Source organism: Cervus canadensis, chromosome 10 (genome assembly GCF_019320065.1).
Source record: "Cervus canadensis isolate Bull #8, Minnesota chromosome 10, ASM1932006v1, whole genome shotgun sequence".
NCBI classification, from domain to species: Eukaryota; Metazoa; Chordata; class Mammalia; order Artiodactyla; family Cervidae; genus Cervus; species Cervus canadensis.
The window spans coordinates 45,354,088-45,377,786 of NC_057395.1; the positions used below are offsets into that span (position 1 = coordinate 45,354,088).

Genomic DNA, 23,699 nt, shown 5'->3' on the forward strand with positions numbered 1-23,699 from the left:
ACAGACTGCAGCACACCAGGCTTTGCTGTCCATCACCGACTCCCAGAGCCTGCTCTAACTCATGTCCACTGAGTCCATGATGCCATCCAACTATCTCATCCTCTGTCATCCCCTTCTCCTCCTGCCTTCAATCTTTCTCAGAATCAGGGTCCTTTCCAATGAGTCAGATCTTCTCATCAGGTGGCCAAAGTGTCAGAGCTTCAGCTTCAACATCAGTCCTTCCAATGAATAGTCAGTACTGATTTCCTTTAGGATGGACTGGTTTGATCTCCTTGCAGTTCAAGGGACTCTCAAGAGTCTTCTCCAACACAGTAGTTCAAAAGCATCAGTTCTTCGGAGCTCAGCTTTATAGTCCAACTCTCACATCCACGCATGACTACTGGAAAAAACATAGCTTTGACTAGATGAAACTTTGTCAACAAGTAATGTCTCTGCTTTTTAATATGCTGTCAAGTTTGGTCCTAGCTTTTTTTCCAAGGAGCAAGCATCTTTTAGTTCATGGTTGCAGCCACCATCTGCAGGGTTTTGGAGCCCAAGAATATAAAGTCTGTCACTATTTCCATCGCTTTCCCATCTATTTGCCATGAAGTGATGGGACTGGATGCCATCACTTATGGATGCCATCATATATTGGTGACATATCCAAATCTAATGCCATGAATTTTTCCCTCTAGTTTCTCTTCTAAGAGTTCCATATCTGTATCTTGTATGTGTAAGTCTTTGATGCATATTGAGTTTTATGTGTATGGTGTGTGAGTGTGTTCACAACTGAGCACTTGAAACAAGCACAAAATATCCACTCTGTAGATTTGTGCCATGTCCTGACTGGCCTTCTCTAGTTAACTTGGCATGCTTTAGTCCTGGGATTTGCCCAATAGTTAAGCTATGGGCACTGAGTTCATTTCTGAGTCAGCATCTTGCCTGGAGTTGGTGTGCCTCCTTGATTCTCCTGAATACATGGCTGTTTTTGAATGCCCTCTGTCCCCTAAATCCACACCCTGGTTCTACTCAAGGTTTTATATGCTCTAGTCTGTCTCCACCCTTAATTCCTTGTCCGTGGCCCCATGTATATATAGTCTCCCTGCAACAGTAATAAGCCACTCCAGCTGCTCTTTAGTTTAAGCTTAGGTTTATGAAAAACAGACACCAGTCTCAGGCAACACCCAAATAGGTCGGAACATTGCATTAAGGTTTTTGTGATCAATCTGGTTTGCTGGAAGCAACTGGGAACTGAACTGCCACCCTTTACAGATCAAGACTGCAGTGTACAAGTGAGGGAAGTGGTAAGTGGGAGTAAAAATATGATGAAATGACCTTCCGCTCTCTTCTGAAATTTTTCTGATAGTGTGTTTAATGTATTCCTGTAGATTTTGTTTGTTTCCAGAGTTCCTGTGAGGTTTTTTATCTGGTTTCCGATTGTTTTCTCACATTTCTAAAGGAGAATTCCATACTTCTAGCTCACCTTTTTGCTGACTCACTCCATGTGTTAAATTTTATTTGGCTTCACAACATCCCATTGTATCAATACATCTAAATTTCTCTGACTGTTCCCATATTTGTAACAAGTTAACTTGTGTACAGATTCTCCTTTTATGAGTAACCATTGAGCAAGATAGTAAAGTAAATAAAACCGTTATTATTTCCATTATGATATCTTTCTAAAAAGTTATATAACTAAGTCCAAGGATTAACCTCTGTAAGGGTCTGTTTGCACACTGCACATGGGATCCAGAAACTATTAATAATTAATCTCCAAAAAACACTTTGTTAGAATGTGTGGTTTTGGTATTCTTTTCAGGATATTACTACTGTCAGGTCTGGATAGCAATGTAATTATGGTGGTGAGAAAAGTAAAAGGCAAATTTATTTTCATTTGAAGTGTTCTTTATTAAGGAATAATATTTTGAAAAATGCTTATTAATCACTCCCTTAAATTCTGTGATTCTCTATATGTGTGTATGTGTATCAGTGGCTTCCCTGATGGCTCAGTGGGTAAACAATCTGCCTGCAATGCGGGAGACCTGGGTTTGATCCCTGAGTTAAGAAGATCCCCTGGAGAAGGGAAAGGCTACCCACTCTAGTGTTCTGGCCTGGAGAATTCCATGGACTATATAGTCCTACATAGTCCTGTATAGTCCATGGGGTCGCAAAGAGTCGGACACCACTGAGCGAGTTTCACTTCACTATATGTGTGTATGTGTATATTGTAAGATAGTTAATTATTTCAACTGATGTTGGATCAAAATCAAACTTCATATTAGAAAAATGAAAAAAAAAATTGTGTGGAAGTTTCTAGTCTAACATATGGACTTCCCTGGTGCCTCAGAGGATAAAGAATCTGCCTGCAATGTGAGAGACCTGGGTTCATTCCCTGGGTTGGAAAGATCCCCTGGAGAGAGGACATGGCAATCCACTCCAGTTTTCTTGCCTAGAGAATTCCATGGACTAGGAGCCTGGTGGAATACAGTCCATGGGGTCGAAAGAGTAGTACATGACTGAGCGACTAAACACACCACAAGCTTCATATTAGATAATGAAAAAAAAAATATGTGGAGGTTTCTAGTCTAACATATGGTCAATAATTGTTCAGTCAATCTCATCATTATATGATTCAGTTCAGTTCAGTTGCTCAGTCGTGTCCGACTTTTTGCAACCCCATGGACTGCAGCATGCCAGGCCTCCCTGTCCATCGCCAACTCCTGGAGTTTACTCAAACTCATGTCCATTGAGTCAGTGATGCCATCCAACCATCTCATTCTCTGTCATCCCCTTCTCCTCCTGCCTTGAGTCTTTCCTAGAATCAGGGTCTTTTCAAATGAGTCAGTTCTTCCCATCAGGTAGCCGAAGGATTGGAGCTTCAGCTTTAGATCAGTTTTTCCAATGAATATTCAGAACTGATTTCCTTTAGGATGGACTGGTCTGATCTTGCAGTCCAAGCAACCCTCAAGAGTCTTCTCCAACACCACAATTCAAAAGCATCAATTCTTTGGCACCCAACTTTCCTTATAGTCCAACTCTCACATCCATACATGACTACTGGAAAAACCATAGCTTTGACTAGACGGAACTTTGTTGGCAAAATGTCTCTGCTTTTTAATATGCTGTCTAGGTTGGTCATAACTTTCCTTCCAAGGAGCAATCATCTTTTAATTTCATGGCTGCAGTCACCATCTGCAATGATTTTGGAGCCAAAGAAAATAAAATCTGTCACTGTTTCTGCTGTTTTCCCATCTATTTGCCATGAATTGATGGGACCAGATGCCATGATCTTAGTTTTCTGCATGTTGAGTTTTAAGCCAACTTTTTCACTCTCCTGTTTCACTTTCATCAAGAGGTTCTTTAGTTCCTCTTCGCTTTCTGCCATAAGGGTGGTATCATCTGCATATCTGTGGTTAATGATTTAACCTCAGGTCAATGATTTAATCAGTGTAATTAATGATTACACTGATAAAAATGCAAACAAGTTAATTGACTTCAATCCTCTTCTTATGCCTGGTGTACTGGTTTCACCTTACCTCTCCTACAATGTATCTGCTAACATTGGAGAGTGCAGCTAGGGCATTACCTCACTGGCATTTATAACCTGTGAAGGCAAAAGAGAAAAAGCGGAGTCTGCTTAGTCGGAGGAGCGAAACAGACTATGGATCCCAAAAGTCAGAGAGTGAAGCTTAATGACGGCCACTTCATTCCTGCCCTGGGATTTGGCACCGGTGCACCTCCAGAGGTAAGTGTAGTGGTTTGGGGTTGAGATATAAATAGTAAGTGGATGCAACATGAGTGGAAGGAGGTTAAGGTTCTTAAGCATTGAGTTTCTGGTTGACTCTGGGAGGATCATGTGGTTCCACTAACCAGGCTAGAACCATGCCCTGTGAAAAGGTAGAGAGCATCCAGTCTTCAGTCTGCATCAGGGTCTGAGGCTGTGCTCACCTGTAGATTACTATGCAGGTGTTCCCCTCCAGTTTCTATCTCTTTCCCAGCTTGGCAGAAGGGTGAGACTCAGCTATCAAGATCACTGACTGTCAGCAGCTTGGCTTTGAGGGCAATTGCAATGGTGGTGTTTTCTGTATATTTCATTTCAGGACTCTTTCCTCCTTCCAGAAAGACATGACCCAGTGAAATAATTGAGGTGGGAGGGCCTGAAGGTGAGGTGACTTAAATCTAGTGGGAGAAAACTGCTTTTCTCCTGTGGTATACCTGCTCAGTGCCAGGCAAAACACACTCCACCTGTGTTTGGCCTTGTACTTCTGCTTCTGCTTGGAAACTTTTTCTGATGGGAACTATACCGTCATTTGAGGGAATAAGCTACAATCTTACAGGACAGGCTTTGTACTGTATCCTTGGATTTTGTAGTGCTTTTTATTAAAGTACAGTTTTCAGTCCTTGGGCATAAGAGGGACTAGTGGACAAGTCTCTAGACTGGAAGCCAGAAACTTTGCTGTCCATCTTGCCTTTAGAGTATGTAGTTGTGACAATGGACTGTTCTTCAAACTTTGAATCTCATTTTTCTAATTTATAGAACAGAAGATATTTTGCAGATAAAAGATGGGGATTGTTCACTTTGCAAAATGTGATGAGCGGAGGGAAGGGTCCAGGCTAGTACTGAGCTCACTGGTTCATTCCTCAGTACACCCCACAAGGCACGTGATCATAAGGAAACCAAGACTAGATCCAACAGGGGGAACTTGGACCAAGCATCTACCTCCTTGAAACATGAAAGATCCTGGATTGCAGAAACATATTGAAATACTATTCAGCTTGAAAAGGGAAGTTAATCCGACCATTTGCAACCACACTGATGAACCTGAAGAACATTAAGCTAAGTGAAATAAGCCAGAAATAGGAAGACAAATACTGCATGTTCTCTTCATAGGTAGAATCTGAAAAAGTGAACTCATAGAAGCTGAGTGTAGAGGAATGGTGAACAGAAGCTGGGGACAAGGTTAAGAAAAATGGAAAGATATTGGTCAAAGGTCCAGAGTTTCTGTAATGAGATGAATGTCTGGAGACCTGATGTACAGTATGGTGACTATAGTTAATAGATATTAAGTATTCTCATGAAAACACCCCAAAAATTAGCTATGTGAGAAGATGAATCTGCTAACTAGCTTGAATGTGGTAATCGTTAACAATGGATAGTTGTATGAGAACATCACTTTGTACACCTGAATAGATACAGCTTTTATTTGGTGTTTTCTGTGTAGTTACACTGGTAGACAGAGGTCTTAGAAGCTTTCACCTGGTTTCTTGATGCATTTACCATCCCCTTGTACTTTTATTGATTTTGCTTCAAACATCTCCCTGTATAAATCATATCCATGACTACAATTTTATTCTGAGTCCTTTGAGTTTTTCCACCAGATCACTGAACCTAGAGGGTATTTGGGTCCTCTAATGCCTGTGATCAACCAGTGATAGCCTGGGGTTGAAGGGTTCTTGGGTGTCCATTTAATCATTGACCAGGAACATTCAGGGAAACTGTCATGGGTTCATTACCACACGTGCAGAATGAATCAAATGCATGAAGAACTGTCGGTTCTTGATAAGATCAAGCTTGTGCTTTAGCAATCTCTTAATCATTTGGATATTCAATTACTATTTTTGTTGCTTATGTAGGTTCCTAAGAGTGAAGCTGTGGAGGTCACCAAATTTGCTATAGAGGCTGGGTTCCGGCATATTGACAGTGCTCATGCATACCAAAATGAAGAGCAGGTTGGCCAGGCCATTCGAAGTAAGATTGCTGATGGCACCGTGAAAAGAGAAGACATATTCTACACTTCAAAGGTGCTATGTGTGTTGTGTGTGTGCACGTGTGTGCAAGTGACTGGGGCAGACGACAATTTGGTAATAGAATCAGTAGTTTGGTGAAGGTGCTTATTGGTACCACTGTTTTCACACTTACTTGTATCTTAAATCTAGTACCCTTTTTCCCTCACTGTGCCTTCCCCTCCCAAAAGAGTATAACTATAGCTTTATCATGATGGTGTGCTCAAATTTTAATTTTACATGAAAGTCACTTTATTTCTTTGAGCCCAGGCTAGAGCAGTGTAATTTATTATGGGTTAATAAATCAGGCAGACCTGGGAGCAGATTATAGCTTTTCTTATCATCTGGGTGAGTTTCTCAAATTTATTCACATTCTAAATCTCAGTTCTCAGCTCTAAGAGTAAGAGAGCATTGGGAGAGACACTTTGTGTATTATACAAGATCTAGCCAAAGTGTCTTGAATTATGTTCTGCTCATGTTAAAGTGTTCAAAGCATTTTTCCCTACAGTTATGTAAACAAGATAGTAATTCATTTTGAGAAGATGGATTGTTTGGTCAAATTAGACTGAGCTTCTGCTTTTATACTCTATCAAGCATTGTTCAGTTGATGGGTTATGGTAATTATTGATAAAGTTATTTATATCTTTGTTCATTTCATTCCATTGTGAAAGATGTACGGATGACAAGTTGAATCAAATAATGAAGTTTACATGGTAGGTTAGAAAAAGAATGGAACTCAAGAAGAAATGGAACTTTTTTCCCATGGTCATCTCTTTCCAACCAATAATAATATCTAGTTATTAAGTAAAACAAGTCAAACAAAATTACATGAAGCATTCATTTCCCACAGCTTCCTTTGTTTAATCTCTGCAGGTTTGGTCCACTTCCCTTCGTCCAGAGTTGGTCCAACCAGCATTGGAAAAGTCACTGAAAAATCTTCAACTGGACTATGTCGATCTCTATATTATTCACCAACCAGTGGCTTTGGTGGTAGGTGATTTGTGTGATCACCTCTGTTCTATTTCTTGGGTCAGAAAGTCTATAACTTCCATGGATGGTTGACATTATTTTTCTTAGTAGGTTTGAAGGAAAGATTACACTAGAGTGGAATCCCCTAAATAATCATTTGTGATCATCCTTTTGGGGAGGTTCTTTGAATCTCTTACCTGACTCCAGAGAAACAAATTAAATAATCTAAGACTCTGTCTCAAAATCTTGAGGAAGGAGAAATAGGCCAGTTCTGTGCATGTCGCTGATTAGGCCTGGGAGTTGGGATTTCACATCCAGAGTTCAGTGCAGAGTGCTGAGCACTGACACGGTCTCACAACTGAACAGGATGAGGTCATTTCATCTCTCATCCTTTCATGTTTCATTGATTTGGAGGTGTCCTTCTGGGTGGGTCTAAACCTCACAGTCATCTCAGGACTCAGAAGACCTGGCCTCCACTGTCGCCTGTGTTCACAGTGACATTTGCAGACTGCACTTAGCCATTAAGCACTGTATTATGTGGAGGAGAATTTTCCAGTTGTTCCAGTGGTTAGGATTGTGTGTTTCCAGTGCTGAGTCAAGAGTGTTTTGAGAGAGTGGGTTCAATTCCTATTCAGGGAACTAAGATACAGCAAACCCATGGCACAGCCTAAACAAAACAACAAGAACAACGTCTATTATGCAGAACTCATTTTTAGAATACAGAATTCTTCTCAAGCCATCCTTTGCCAAAGGATATTGGACTATGTAGATGGTAATTCCCATCTACATAGATTTAAGGATTCCTAATACTTGACAGAAATGTCTCTGTTTTTCTATTCCTTATAATGACATCACTCTTGGTTTGCTTTATTTTTATCTCAGCATTTTCCATGGGTGGCAGAATGACCTTGATCTGTTCACGCCTCATTGTCAAGAATATTTGAGAGTATGTCTGCATCTTCCACATAGCTTATCAACCTAAAGAGAACCTTGATGGATCATGTGTATGCCCTGAAGCTATCAGATGTTCAGAGTGAAAAGGAATTCTGATATTTAGTCCAGGTCAAGATTGCAATTCTTATGCCAGCAGTAAGGCATAACTTACTGTCACTCCCTGCATGATAGAGGCATTTTGCAAGAGGAAAATAAAAGGGGCAAAAAAAATTTCACCTAAGGCACTGACAGTTCCCAGGAGAATGTAGGAAAATTATATCTATCAAAACATATAGTATGTATGAGATTACTGGAAAACTGCCTTCTAAAGACATTGCTGATAAGGAAGCTGTGGTACATATACACCATGGAATATTACTCAGCCATTAAAAAGAATTCATTTGAATCAGTTCTAATGAGATGGATGAAACTGGAGCCCATTATACAGAGTGAAGTAAGCCAGAAAGATAAAGACCAATACAGTATACTAATATATATATATGGAATTTAGAAAGATGGTAATGATAACCCTATATGCAAAACAGAAAAAAAGACACAGATGTACAGAACAGACTTTTGGACTCTGTGGGAGAAGGCGAGGATGGGATGTTTTGAGAGAACAGCATCGAAACATGTATATTATCTAGGGTGAAACAGATCATCAGCCCAGGTTGGATGCATGAGACAAGTGCTCGGGGCTGGTGCACTGGGAAGACCCAGAGAGATCGGGTGGAGAGGGAGGTGGGAGGGGCGAATGGGATGGGGAACACATTTAAATCCATGGCTGATTCATGTCAATGTATGACAAAAGCCATTACAATATTGTAAAGTAATTAGCCTCCAACTAATAAAAATAAATGGAAAAAAAATAAAGACATTGCTGATAACTCCATTTGCAAACCATTTTGCAAATATCACTATGCAGAAAGTAAATGAACCTCATGGAGGTTTAGCATCCTAGTCCCAGATGTGTCTGGCAGGCTGGCTAAATGTGGAGAAATATTTGGTGACATCTCTGAAATGACTGCTTCTATTCCAGCCAGGGGAGACACTTTTCCCAACAGATGAAAATGGAAGACCGATGTTTGACTCAGTGGATCTCTGTCGCACATGGGAGGTGAGTCCAGGGAGGAGAGAACCAAGGGAGGGGCCAGGAGAGGGGGAACCTCCTTCATTTCTTCCACCTGTGAGAGTGGGCTGCGGACCATCAGACTCAGCAGTTCATGAGTATAAGGGCTGGGATGCTGGGGTTGTGAGGAGGGAACCATTGCTGAAATGTTCACAGAGAGGAATGAAACAGAGAATTTGGGACAGTGTAGACAGACATCTCTTTCCTTCCATGTGATTGTCTTCTCCAGGGTTTTCTAAGGAGGAGATGATACTTCTTCTTGTGTCATGACCTTCTTCCCCTTTATCTTCTTGATAAGCACTGCTAGTTCTTGACCAGAGATGCTCTTAACGATTTTCCAGCATTTCTTATTGCTATATTGCCCATTCCAAGTGACTGCTCACCACCCCTCCCTCCCAGGCCCTGGAGAAGTGTAAGGACGCAGGGCTGGCCAAGTCCATCGGGGTGTCCAACTTCAACCACAAGCAGCTGGACAAGATCCTGAACAAGCCGGGGCTCAAGTACAAGCCCGTCTGCAACCAGGTGAGCAGCTCAGCTCCTCTCCCTCTTGCTCTTCAGAACCTCCTCCTTGCACTGGAGCCTGATGTCTGTCTGTCCTCCCCTCCTGTTCATCCAACCTTTGTGGACAGAGGATCCTACACAGCTGAGCCTGTGTCTGGACTGTGTGAATAGAATCTATAGCAGTATCTTTGATAAACTCTGGGTGGAAAAGGTGGGGATGGCTTCCTGCTCAATAGTGGTGGAGACTGAGGGAAGACAATGGAGGTGAAATTCCTCCAGAACATAGAGGAAGGAGGTGTTCCCCTGAGCTGAAAGCATGACCAGAAATCAGGTGTGAAAGTGCTTGGATGAAACTGTGTACAGGAAGGAAGACCATGAAAACATGGAATGGGAAGTAAATACAGAGAAAAACCAGGTGAGACAGGTGTTAATGGTTTGTGTGGGGTTTAGATGCCTGAATCCTTAGTCTTGTTGTCCCAGCTTCAACAGGGAGCACTGTACAGAGAAATGTGCTGGAGACTATGAAAGTCACCCAGGTTAGAGCATGAAGTTAAATGCTTATGTTGATCCTAACAGTTGATGGAAGAGTTACTCAGGACTTCAGATCAGTTCATTTCAGCATCTTAGTCATGTCTGACTCTTTGCAACCCCATGGACTGCAGCACACCAGGCCTCCCTGTCCATCACCAACTCCCAGAGCTTACTCAGACTCAAGTCCATCGAGTCGCTGATGTCAGCCAACAATCTCATCCTCTGTTGTCCCCTTATCCTCCTGCTTTCAATCTCTACCAGCATCAGGGTCTTTTCCAATGACTCAGTTCTTTGCATAAGGTGGCCAAAGTATTGGAGTGTCAGCCTCAGCATCAGTCCTTCCAATGATTATTCAGGAAGGATTTCCTTTAAGATTGACTGGATCTCTTTGCAGTCCAAGGGACTCTCAAGACAGTTCCCCAACACCACAGTTCAAAAGCATCAATTCTTTGGCACTCTGCTTTCTTTATGGTCCAACTCTCACATCCATACATGACTACTGGAAAAAGCATAGCTTTGACTAGACGGTCCTTTGTCAACAAAGTAACATGTCTGTTTTTTAATATGCTTTCTAGATTGGTCATAGTTTTTCTTCCAAGGAGCAATCATCTTTTAATTTCATGGCTGCAGTCACCATCTGCAGTGATTTTGGAGCCCTCATAAATAAAGTCTCTCACTGTTTCCATTGCTTCCCATCTATTTGTCATAAAGTGATGGAACCGGATGCCATCATCTTCATTTTATTACTGTAGAATTTTTTTTTAATTTTTATTTTTTGACTGTAGAATTTTTAAGCCAAATTTTTCACTCTGTTTCACTTTCATCAAGAGGCTCTTAGTTCATCTTCACTTTCTGCCCTAAGGGTTGTGTCATCTGCATTTCTGAGGCTATTGATATTTCTCCCAACAATCTTGATTCCAGCATGTGCTTCATCCATCCAGGCATTTCACAGTTCTCTGATGTACTTTGCATATAAGTTAAATAAGCAAGGTGAAAACATACAGCTTTGACTTATTCCTTTCCCATTTGGAACTTGTCTGTTGTTCCATGCTTCCCTGGTGGCTCAGACGGTAAAGCGTCTGCCTGCAATGTGGGAGACCCGGGTTCGATTCCTGGGTCAGGAAGATCCCCTGGAGAAGGAAATGGCAACCCAATCCAGTACCATTGCCTGGAAAAACCCATGGACAGAGGAGCCTGGTAGGCCACAGTCCATGGGGTCACAAAGAGTTGGACATGACTGAGCGGATTCACTTTCCTTTCCTGTTGTTCCATATCTGGTTCTAACTGTTGCTTCTTGATCTGCATACAGATTTCTCAGGAGGCAGGTAAGGTGGTCTCATATTCCCATTTCTTGAAGAATTTTCCAGTTTGTTGTGATCCACACAGTCAAAGGCTTTGGCATAGTTAATAATGCAGAAGTAGATGTTTTTCTGGAACTCTCTTGCTTTTTCAATGATCCAGCAGATGTTGCCAGTTTGATCTCTGGTTCCTCTGACTTTTCTAAACCCAGCTTGAATATCTGGAAGTTCACGGTTCACGTCCTGCTGAAGCCTGCCTTGGAGAATTTTGAGCAATACTTTACTAGTGTGTGAGATGAGTGCAATTGTGCGGTAGTTTGAGCATTCTTTGACATTGCCTTTCTTTGGGGCTGGAATGAAAACTGACCTTTTCCAGTCTTGTGGTCAATGCTGAGTTTTCCCAGTATGCTGGCATATTGAGTGCAGCACTTTCACAGCATCATCTTTTAGGACTTGAAATAGCTCAACTGGAATTCCATCACTTCCACTAGCTTTGTTCCTAGTGATACTTCCTAAGGCCCATTTGACTTCCCATTCCAGGATGTCTGGCTCATGATTGTCTGGGTTGTGAAGGTCTTTTTGGTATAATACTTGCCACCTCTTCTTAATATCTTCTGCTTCTGTTAGGTCCATGCAATTTCTGTCTTTATTGAGCCTATCTTTGCATGAAATGTTCCCTTGGTGTCTCTAATTTTCTTGAAGAGATCTCTAGTCTTTCCCATTCTATGGTTTTCCTATATTTCGTTGCACTGATCACTGAGGGAGGCTTTCTCATCTCTCCTGCCATTCTTTGGAACTCTGCATTCAAATGGGTATATCTTCCCTTTTCTCCTTTGCTTTTTGCTTCTTTTCTTTTCACAGCTATTTGTAAGGCCTCCTCAGACAACCATTTTGCCTTTTTGCATTTCTTTCCATGGGAATGGTCTTGCTCCCTATCTCCTGTACAGTGTCAGACACCTCTGTCCATAGTTCTTCAGGCACTCTATCAGATCTAATCCCTTCAATCTATATCTCACTTCCACTGTATAATTGTAAGGGATTTGACAGGTCATACCTAAATGGTCTAGTGGTTTTCCTTACTTTTTTCAATTTAAGTCTGAATTTGGCAATAAGGAGTTCATGATCTGAGCCATAGTCAGCCCCCAGTCTTGTTTTTGCTGACTGTATAGAATTTTTCCACCTTTGGCTGCAAAGAATATAATCTATCTGATTTTTGTATTGATCATCTGGTGAGGTCCATGTGTAGAGTCTTTCCTTGTGTTGTTGGAAGAGGGTGTTTGCTATGATCATTGTGTTCTCTTGGCAAAACTTTGTTAGCCTTTGCCCTGATTCATTTTGTACCCCAAAGCCAAAGTTGCCTGTTACTCCAGGTATCTCTTGACTTCCTACTTTTGCATTCCAGTTCCCTATAATGAAAAGGACATTTTTTTTTTGAATGTTAGTTCTAAAAGGTCTTGTAGGTCTTCATAGAACCATTCAACTTCAGCTTCTTCAGCATTACTGGTCAGGGCATAGACTTGGATTACTGTGATATTGAATGGTTTGCCTTGCAAACAAACAGAGATCATTCTGTTGTTTTTGAAATTGCATCCAAGTACTACATTTCAAACTCTTATGGTGATTGTGATGGCTTCTCCATTTGTTCTAAGGGATTCTTGCCCACAGTAGGAGATATAATTAATGCTCATCTGAGTTAAATTCACCCATTCCAGTCCATTTTAGTTCTTTGATTCCTAAAATGTCGATGTTCACTATTGCCATCTCCTGTTTGACCACTTCCAATGTGCCTTGATTCATGGACGTAACATTCAAGGTTCCTATGCAATATCATTCTTTACAGCAGTGGACTTTGCTTCCATCACCACTCACATCGACACCTGGCTGTTGTTTTTGCTTTGGTTCTGAATTTTCATTTTTCTGGAGTTATTTCTCCACTGATCTCCAGTAGCATATTGGGCACCTATTGACCTGGGGGGTTCATCTTTCAGTGTCCTATTTTTTGCCTTTTCATGGAGTTCTCAAGGCAAGAATACTGAAGTGGTTTGCCATTCCCTTGTCCAGTGGATCACGTTTGTCAAAACTCTCCACTCACAGGAGAAGACTTGTAGACTCATCATCCCCTGAGGCAACATTTTTCATTGGTACTGTTTCTTGGGGTCTTGTTGGTTAATATTGGGTACCAAAAATGCAAATTTTTCTTTGTCTTGTGGGGCTAAGGGTATTGTATAAGAACAATCTTTAAGATTCAGAACTATAATTGGCCAATTCTGACGTAAGGCTGAAGGGGATGGGAGTCCAGGCTGCAAGGTCCACATGGGTTGCATTACTGCATTAATAGCTTGAAGCTCATGAAGCAGCCTCCATTTGCCTGATTTTTTATAGACTATGAAAACTGGAGTATTCCAAGGACTAGCATTCTCCTCTATGTGTCCTGCTTGAAACTGTTCTTCTACCAAGGCTTGTAAATGTATAAGTTTCTCTCTTACTAGAGGGCATTGATCCACCCAAACAGGTTTAGATGTAAATCATGTTAGAGGTGTAGCATAGGGTGGCAGAGAAACTTTAATGGCCCTCAATTAGCCCTTTTCTGTCAGGTGAATAGGTAAAGGAGAAGGATCTCCCTATAAATTCTTTCCTAGCTCTTTTCCTGGTTGGCATCCCATTCTTGCCATCACATGATCTGCCTTTTCCTCATTGGAGAGAACTAGGTGCCAATGGGCAAGCAGATCTCTGTCCCAAAAATTACAGGGAATGTCTGCAATAAAAAGTTGGAAGTGAGCAAGTTGTTTGTTGGGCCCTAGGCAAGGAAGAACTGTTGCACTCTGAGCAAATTGTTGAGGTTCCCCCAAGCCTGATTATCTTTTCCTGGAGCTCAGTCAAGGACCAATCAGCTGGCCATTGAGGAGAAGTAATGATGGAAATTACAGCCCCGGGATCTAAGAGTTCAGAGAACATTTTTCCTTGGATTTTAGCCTTACATGTGGGCCAATCTGAGAATATTTGTTGAGTAAAGCACATTAATTGGTCACCTGTGCTCCCAAATCCTTGTTCTCCTCTGTTGACAGGATTATAGTTGTTAGGGGCATGGTAAGGCAAGAGAAGGAGTTGACCAATTTCTTGAGCTTGAGGAATGACATGGAATCAAAGAGACAGCCATTACTTTAATTTCTCCTGAATAGTCTGGTTCAATAAGGCCAGGAAGAATTTGGAGGCCCTTAAGGGTAAGGCCACTTCTGCCCAGAATGAGTCTTATGGTCCCTGAGGAAAGGGACCTTGGATCCCAGTAGGGATTGCTACTGGGTGGTGGTTGGTGAGGAGGGGATCAAATTCATTAATTCAAACAGTTACTTGGGTTGGGAGGTCCAATCCAGCACTTCCATTGGTAGAGACTGAGAGGCTGGAGATAGGCTGAAGGGTGTGCTGGAGGTCCTCACAGTGTATGCCCCCACTGTTTGTGGGGCCCAGGGCTGACCCTGATGGCGGTTTCCGGGCTTCAAAGGGGAACTGTTCTTATACAATTTTGATCTGCATTGATTAGCCCAATGATTGCCTTTTTGGTACCTAGGACACAGTCCTGGTGTTTTATTTTCACCAGTAGGCGGAGGTATTGTAACATCTGTTTTGGGCCCAGAACACAAGCCATTTTCATATGTCCGGGTTTTCCATATTGGCATTTGGCAGGGGAAGAGCTAAAATTATTTTTAAAGGCAGCACAAATTGCTTGGGCCAGCTAGGTTTGTTTGTGAGCCTGTGTACCAACATTTTGACACGCTCAAACAAAATTGCCAAGGCTGTGATTTTGATGAATAGTGATAAGGGCGGCCTTGGCATTTTTATAGGCTAATTGTTTTAACAAAATGTTCTCTGCTGTAGGACTATTAATTTGACAGTGGACAGCAGAAGAGAGCCGGTCTACAAATTCAATGAAGTTTTTTCTGGGTCTCTTTAATATTTTAACAAATGAACTGGTAGGCTCGCTGGGTTCTCATACTGTCTGCTCTTGCTTCAGCAGCATTTTGCAATCTGTGCATATGCTCCCACCAGTATACCTTCATAAGTGAATTGGGCTGTTGGACTGGTATATTGCCCTGTGTCTACGAGCATTTAAAAAGTAAGATTACCTCTACTGGACAAATTAATACAGGCTAACTCTTGGCACAACTCAGCATAAGAGGCAAAAATCTGTAAATTTGGGGGACCACGTAAAGCTGTTTTGGCTAGCATTTTAACATCATAAGGAGAGCATCTCCCATGCAAGCAAATTTCTAACAGCTTCCATGTATGTATACAGAGAATTGACCCCGTTCATTCTAACACTAGATTTAGTTCCTTTAAAACCTGATGCCAAAAGTTTCATGGGTTGCAATAACCTGACTGGGATTACTGGGGTGGGCCTGTAATTGATAAGGAAAGCAAGGTGGTCCTCAATGTCTAAAGCACCCATAGGAAGGGCAGAGGCCATGGCCTGCTAAAAACCAGGTCAGTGGCTTATCCCCCAGAGACATTTCTGGATACAGTGGAGGCGACGGTGGTGGAAAATTGTCCTTGAGCTTGGGTAGCAAAGGGGTGGAAGGGTTAACAAGATGTTTGAGGACACTGTCTTTTCACATTATTTCTCAGTCTGTCAAGGGTATAGGACTGATTGCACTAGCCCCCAGGTGGCAAATACAGTCATGGGTATGTGATCCCCTCTCCTGTGTGCTGTTTTCAAATTTTCTCCCACTGGATCCCAATTTTCAATATCTAGAGTGCCTTCTTCCAGAAACCAAAGATTATGTTTAACCATTTCTCTTAGCAATAGTGTCAATGGCTCCTCTTTCACCTGTGCTCCCGCAGTCTGGAGGAGGTGCCTCAAAAGCTGGAGATGATGTTTCTCAGCTTTACTCAAATCCTTCCCCACTGACACCCTGACTCGGGCAACAAGGGACTTCCCACCCTTAGAGTTTGAGGGCCTGGTCGTGATCCAGGCGTCTCACCTACAGCTCACTGTCTTCACTTTGAGTATTTTCCCTGGGGAGAAACCTTCCTGACTTCAGGTCCCTATTCAGGGGCTACCTGCCATGTCCAGCACAGAGGGTGAGATAGACCTGAACCAGGGGTGAGCGCGTAATGAAAAGACAGACACATGTAACTTGCAAACGGGGAATCAGGGGGCCCTCCTGCTCTCCATGGCAGGAAGACAAGAGGGCTCCTTTCAGCCCGCACTTTTATGGGCAGAAGTCATGAGATCACTAGGAAATAGCTATACTGGAGAGTTTGATCAGCGTACCATAAAGAGGGAGTAAAGTTGAGGCTCTGCTGTTGTCAGGAACATTTGTTTTGTTTCCACAGGGGTGGACGCAGGGGCCGGCAGTGAAGCAGAGCAAAGAACATGCCCAGCCCCAAGTCCATTCAGCATGCTTACTAGCACAATCATGAGGGCACAGTTTGCCGCACCCTCGAGCCATGGGGCAGGTTCTGGTCTCTGCTCTGCCAGGCTGCAACAATATTTTGCTGACTTGGGTCTGATTGTGGTTCACATGTAATTTTCAGTCATCTTAAGCTCTTTTAATGTAAAACGGTCACTCAGTCATTGTGTTACCAAGATATCCAGGCAAGGTTTTGACAAATACACTGTATTTATCATTGTTGTGATGCTAATTAACTTGTTTCTGTAATCCTAGATTATGTAAATTAGTAGTTAAACCTGAACTCCTTGCTACATTAAATATTTTGACAAGAAAATGTTAGTTGCATGCTTTGTCCCTAAATGAACCCGGGTAGGAAGTGCATGGTGACAAGTTGTCCACTGTGAGTGACAGTACTTTTGTTTTCTGGTAAAGCTATTAGTAGCTGGACATTTTATTTGGAAATGTGAATTTTCCCTGTTGAAATTATCTAGTCATCTGTTGGATGATAACCATCATCAGGGGAAGTTTGATTTCCCCCAAGTTTTCACATAATGGTTGAGAAGCCATTGAGGACTTTCAACTGAAATAATTATTTCATTAGAACATTTTTCATTATTTTCCATTTAAATGCTCTTTTTAATCTTCTGACATTTTATTATAAAAGTAAAATTCCCTCATTATTCAGGATAAAATACATCTATCCTTATAAGACTAGGTAAAAGACTGCACTCCTTCACATTAACTGTCAGTTTTTGAGAAAAGCTTTATTGTAATAATCACCATCTGTGGAAAGAAGCATTTTTGCTCTTTCTTTCTCTCTCAGGGATTTTTATTGCCTCAGTGTGCTACATTTGCTTTCACTCATGAGTCCCATTGGTGCTCAAATCTACTGAAATGTCACCGATGGGAATTCATCAAACTGGTTCTTTTGTCCTTCAGACATTTCTTCATAAGACTGTGCAATTTCTTTCTTTCTGGCATAGTTTGATGTCCAAAGCTTAGACAGCTCTTTTCCTGTCCCAGGTGTGGAATTAGGCACGTGTCTTGGTCTGTTCAGTGGTGTTCAACAATCAAGATCTGGTCCGTAGAATTACTTGTTCTCAGTAATGTCATTATTTTTTACCTTTTCAGGGGACAGAAATATAATTTAAAAAAAAAAAAAATCTTTCCTTGATATTTCCAGTTGCAAGTTGATGTGACACAGTTTTTCTTTAGCATATATAATTTTTACTTTTAAGCTTTTTCTGGTGTATTATCTTTTCATATAATCTGACACTCTTTTCTGTTGGCATTCTACAGGTAGAATGTCACCCTTATCTCAACCAGAGCAAACTGCTGGAGTTCTGCAAGTCACACGATATTGTCCTAGTTGCCTATGGTGCTCTGGGAGCCCAACGAACTTTACAATGGTAATGAACATTATTGATGGCCATAAGGAGTTTATCCAAAACTCATTTTTTGATGAAAATTTTGTTGTTCTGGACTCAGTGCTTTGGAGATAACTCTCAAAGGGTAGAGGAGAGAGAAGACAGATGGGAGAAATTCTCTTTTGTCTTTTCATCACCCAGGTAGATTTCTTACATTACATGTGTCTTGTATATAGATTTTAACGCAAGTGTCTGCATTAAAATCTCTATATAATACCCCAGTTGATAACTAAGACATAAGCTTTGTCTTATAATAATTTACTTATTTATGGACTAATGACACATTACTATAATAGACTTAACGAGCCTCCCTCACCTTATGTCTAAAATCAGGATAATAGTACATAATTTCCAAGTTTATCATTATTGAAAAATAAGTACAAGTTGAACCACTTTTGTAAACATTTGTAGAAGAATTGCACAATGTAAATAATTACGAAATGCACGGTCTTCATTTTCAGACTACTCAACTTTTATCAACACCTGAGACAAGTGAAAATTAGAAAAAAATGAAAAACAAAGTATTTCTCAATCTTTCCCATCACGTTCTCCTTTCATACTGTTGTCTTTACTTTTGAGCATTGATTGGAAAAGAAAAATAACCACAGAGAAGTAAAAAAGAAACAAAATCCATGACTTTGGCAGTCCTGGTTTCAACTCAATTTTGCATCTGAATCACTTGCAGAGATCTGTAAACACAGAATGGGAGGTGATGTATTTGAGGTTCTCTATCAGTTGTCTTCAGTGAAGCCATGGAATTTTGTGTTTCTAACAAGATCCCAGGTGGTACTGATGATGCTGGTTCATGGACCACACTTTGAGAAGCACAGGTCTAGAGTTGACATACCTGATCTGTTTGGGAAGCTTCTTCATAAACTGAGTACTTAGTCTTAGCTCCTCAGCATTTCTGAATTTCCTTCCAGGGTGAACCCGAACCTCCCCTTTCTCTTGGAGGACCCGGTTCTCTCTGCCATTGCCAAAAAGCACAAGCAAACGCCAGCTCTGGTTGCCCTTCGCTACCAGATACAACGTGGGGTTGTGGTTCTGGCCAAGAGTTACAACAAGAAGCGGATCAAAGAGAACATACAGGTGATGAGTGGGGCTGTGGGCAGGGGGCTCCTAAGGAATATCCTTCACGAGGGGCATTCTTTGTCTAACTGAGGACAGACATGGCTTCCCTTTCCCCTCTTGTTGTCCCCATCCAGCTGGAAAGTCCTCCAGTCCCCAGGGGGAGGCCAGCTCCTTGGGGGAAAGATTAATGTGATTCTTCCCTCTTTTCAGGTGTTTGACTTTGAACTGACTCTGGAAGACATGAAAGCAATTGATGGCCTCAACAGCAATATAAGATACTATGATTTTCAACAGTAAGTGACTTGTATATGTTCCACAAATATGTTTTCTCTAGCATGTAGATCAGCAGAGGAATAAGCTTTCTTAAAACTTAATTTCAGGGAGACAGCCCTGGTTTCCAGTGTAGGAGTAAACTAAGGGCTTCCTGCAGACCTCATAGCAGAGGTTTCCTCTAGGGTTATGTCTCTGATCAACAGATATGTGACCGGGGCCCAGGACAGCCAATCAGTAAAACCCCCAGTGTTGACATTGTGGTGAATTCACTACATTGTGCCCCTAATCCCTGTGCCTGGTGTCCCTCCTCTCAGGGCCCAGAGACCCAGGAAACACAGAGAGTGCAGTGCCTGCAGCCCATTCTTCTTTCAGAAAGTGAAAGTGTTAGTTGCTCAGTCTTGTCTGACTCTTTGGACCCCATCAACTGTAGCCGACCAGGCACCTTCTTTCAGGGACTGATGCAAATGCTTCACCTTTAATTCTTTATAGAATCGGGAGGAAATGATACACAATGACTGTGTAATAAGGAATTCATCCTGAATTACACTCCTGCTTATCCTAACACAACTGTAAATGCATTGTTGATATTTCTGGAGGAGGGGCCCATGAAGGTCAACATGCTTCAGAGTGAGAAGTCACAGTGAGCCTGTCGCCACTCTCTCTCCTAAGTGTCTGGTGGATTTTCTCCCCGATGGACTTTTCTTTACTAAGACACCATCTATTTCTTCCAAATTTATCTCTTTATTGACTTTTCCCCATTACATCTCCCATTTCCTCATCCTTAAAATGTCACCAAATGAATTTTGAGTATATCATGAACTGAGTGTCCAGAGAGAGACTTCTGTCCTTACATACCTGATAAGATTGTCTGGGTCTCTCTGGTTTCTTGAGTCAAGACTCACCCCAGAGTAGACTTTGTCCATCAGGGGTCCATCCACTGGGGAGTTCCTACCTCCTTGACTTTACTTAGTTATTACTGTGGAATTCCAGCTGCCTAATTACTGCAGGAGAATGTCAGGACTGAAGAGACAGAAGACTAATCAAACAGAGAGATGTTGGGAGGGAGCTTAGAGAAAAGGGAACACAAATTAGTGATAAAATGAAGATTTAATTTCAAATGAAAGATCTCAAAACTCTCCTTGTTTGTAGTGTTCAGTCATTTCAGTTCTGTCTGACTCTTTGCAACCCTATGGAGTGTAGCCCACCAGGCTCCTCTGCCTATGGTATTCTCCAGGTGAGACTCGTGGAGTGGGTAGCCATGCCCTTCCTGAGGGGAGTGTCCCAACCTGAGGACTGAATCTATGTCTCCTGTGTCTCCTGCATTTCAGGCACTGAGACACTGGGATGCCTCCTTGTTTGTACAGAAGATATATGTATATTTATATGTACATTTACATATGGGCTTCCTAGTTGGCACTAATGGTGACAAACTCACCTGCCAATGCAGGAGACCTAAGAGGTGCAGGTTGGATCTCCGGGTTGCGAAGATCCCCTGGAGAAGGGAATGGTAACCCACTCCAGTATTCTTGCTGGAGAATCCCGTGGACCGAGGAACCTGGTGGGCTACAGTCCACGGAGCTGCAAAGAGTCAGACACGACTGAAGCGACAGCACACAGCACGTACATTTGGGCTTCCTGGGGGGCGGTAGAGGTAAAACCCGCCTGTCAATGCAGGAGACGAAAGAGATGCAGGTCTGATCTCTGGGTGGGAAGATCCTCTGGAGGAATGCAGGCAACTCACTCCAGTATTCTTGCCTGGAGAATCTCATGGACAGAGAAGCCTGGTGGGCTATAGTCCACAGGGTCACTAAGAGTTGGACACAACTGAGCCACTTAGCATGCATGCATACTTATGTATATGTATATTATGATTCTGAAAAAAGACATGATGAAAAATGAGAAAAGACAGCAAGTTACTTTTCTGTCCTCAAAAGCTTTATGTATATTCTGTGCTCTCCCTCATTAAGCTGTGAATGCCTAGACTTACTCATCCTTGTAGGTTTATCTCGATAGCACAGCTTCTGGCACATGGAATGGCTCAGGAGGCATTCTTTAATGAATTGAGTTGAAAGAACAAATTTAGAAAAAAAATCAGAATATAAGGAAGGAAAACAGCAGTAATGTTAATTAATAAATAATGAGTGCAGTCATATAATACAAATTAAGAAAGCAGTAATACTATTTTATAGGTATGATTGTTTAGGTGTATGTGGTATTTCTTCAATTTACTCAGTATTTGAGGGGTGCTCAATAAATTTTTTCCATTGAATGGATTTATGAAAAACAGCAAAGAATTCCTTAACTGTGATCCTTCTCACCACTTAGGGTCAAAAGTTCCACCTGTGTCTGAAATGACCTCCACAGTTACCCCTAGGTCTGTGCCCTCTTATAAATTGTAATCTGAGTCAAACTACCTGTCACTGTGGTGTGAATATTACACTTGAATGTTGGGACTGGACATGCAGGTGCCGTGTGCAATGGAGAAGACACCTGATGTGTGCTTGTTGGGTGAGAAGATGGGATGTGTTTATAGATTTAGAGTTTTAACCCATCCTGACTGCACCTACAGAGTAATGGTCTCTATGACAAGATGACAGATTTAATAAATTATTCCTCCTCTTTCTCTTTCAGAGCGGTTGATCACCCTGAGTATCCATATTCTGAAGAATATTGACTGAGCTGTCCACCATGCATTCTACCAGAACTTCTTTTCTAGGGTTGTGAAGAGCATTTCTGTACTTGGTGGAGATGTTTAAAAGAAGTGTATGAACTTTTGAAGCTTGTTTATCTTTTAAAAATTTTATGAAATAAAGAAGACTCCAAATATGAATTCTATTTTTTCGTGATAACAAAATAATTTGGAAAAAAAAGAGAAAGGACAGAAAATAAAGATAACCTCCAATTAACTTATTTAATAACTCAGATGCCTTTTCCTTTATCGAAAATGAATTAGTCGATCTAAGAAAGAAATGGAAAATTTTATTCGAGTCAGATTTGAGAACTATAATCCAGGTAGAGCATCTCAGAAAGCCTGAGAACTGTTCTGTCCTCTAGAAATCAAGGCACAGGGATTTAAGTTTTGAAGACAGAGGGCTCTGCGTGAAAAGACATATTATTGACAGTGTACATAATCCAGATCTATGCATCATCATGGTGGGCCATGTGACCCCTTACAAGGTCAAGAAGGAATTTATCTTTTAAGGAATTAATTGTCTTACTGATGCTAGGAGACTGTGGCTCTTCAATGTCATGTAGATCTTCCCTCTGATGTGGGGGTTCTGGTCCATGTGTCATGCAGACACAAAACTCACAGTGAGGGAGAGGAGTGCATGCAAAGGTAGATAAAATGTTCTCATATTTAAATTTTTCTTGCCATAAAATAAAAATTTAGTTTCATACTTTCATGACTCTCCTATATAAAAGTATTTGCATGTTTATTTACAATTTGAAATAATCTTCAATATACAGGCTTTACAGTTTTTTTTCTACTTAGTGTATAAGTATTTCTGTAAGCTATCTAGTATTATCTGATGGTTTCCAGGGAGGAAGGGCTTGGGAAAGAGTTGGATGGGGAGGTTGGGGTTAGCAGATGCATACTATTGTATACAAATTGGATTAACACAAAGTCCAACTGTACAGCACAGGGGACCATATTAAATATCCTATGGCAAACTATAATGGGAAACAATATGAAAAAGAATATATGTATATATACATATGTATGACTGAGTCACTTTGCTGTACTGCAGTAATTAACACAACATTGTAATTCAACTATATCTCAATAAAAATGAAATAAAATAGTTCCAGTATTATATTTTGCTTCTTATAGTGCTTCCCAGGTGACTCAGTGGTAAGGAATTCTAAAGAATGAAGGAGACTCTGGTTCAATCCCTGGGTCGGGGGCATCCCTTGGAGAAGGAAATAACAACCTACTCCAGTATTTTTGCCTGGGAAATCCCATGGACAGAGGAGCCTGGTGGGCTACAGTCCACGGTCACAAGAGTTGGACAAAACAGCCACTGAGCATGCACGCATGTTACAAAGCAGTGCATCTTATTGATTTATTTAATTTTTTAAAACTGTTAGAAGTTCTTTATTTTAAAATGTTTTGTTGAAGTTATAATACTTCAACTACCATTGTAGTTGGTTTACAAAGGTCTGTTAATTTCTGCTGTACAGGAAAATGATTCAGATATGTCTGGAAATGGCAACCCACCTCAGTATTCTTGCTGGGAGAAACCCATGGACAGGTAAGCCTGGAAGGCTACAGTCCAAAGGGTCACAAAGAGTCGAATATGCCTGAAGTGACTTCACAGCTTTTTATGCTAAACATTTTGATTAGTTCTCATATGTTTTGCCATTCCTTCCTTGATTTATTCAGCAAAAGTTTATTGAACACTTTTAGTAAGAC

General features: G+C 41.3%; 1 protein-coding gene across 1 annotated transcript; it reads left to right on the plus strand.

Annotated features, from left to right (window-relative positions):
- The first annotated feature begins 1,096 nt into the window (after positions 1-1,096).
- LOC122448456 (dihydrodiol dehydrogenase 3-like) lies at positions 1,097-22,195 on the plus strand. Its single transcript, XM_043479771.1, has 10 exons — positions 1,097-1,283; positions 3,592-3,724; positions 5,614-5,781; positions 6,637-6,753; positions 8,705-8,782; positions 9,194-9,316; positions 17,814-17,923; positions 18,865-19,030; positions 19,223-19,305; positions 21,917-22,195. The coding sequence occupies exons 2-10, from the start codon at positions 3,641-3,643 to the stop codon at positions 21,957-21,959; spliced, it is 972 nt and encodes a 323-aa protein (XP_043335706.1). The 5' UTR covers positions 1,097-1,283; positions 3,592-3,640; the 3' UTR covers positions 21,960-22,195.
- The last annotated feature ends 1,504 nt before the right edge of the window (positions 22,196-23,699 follow it).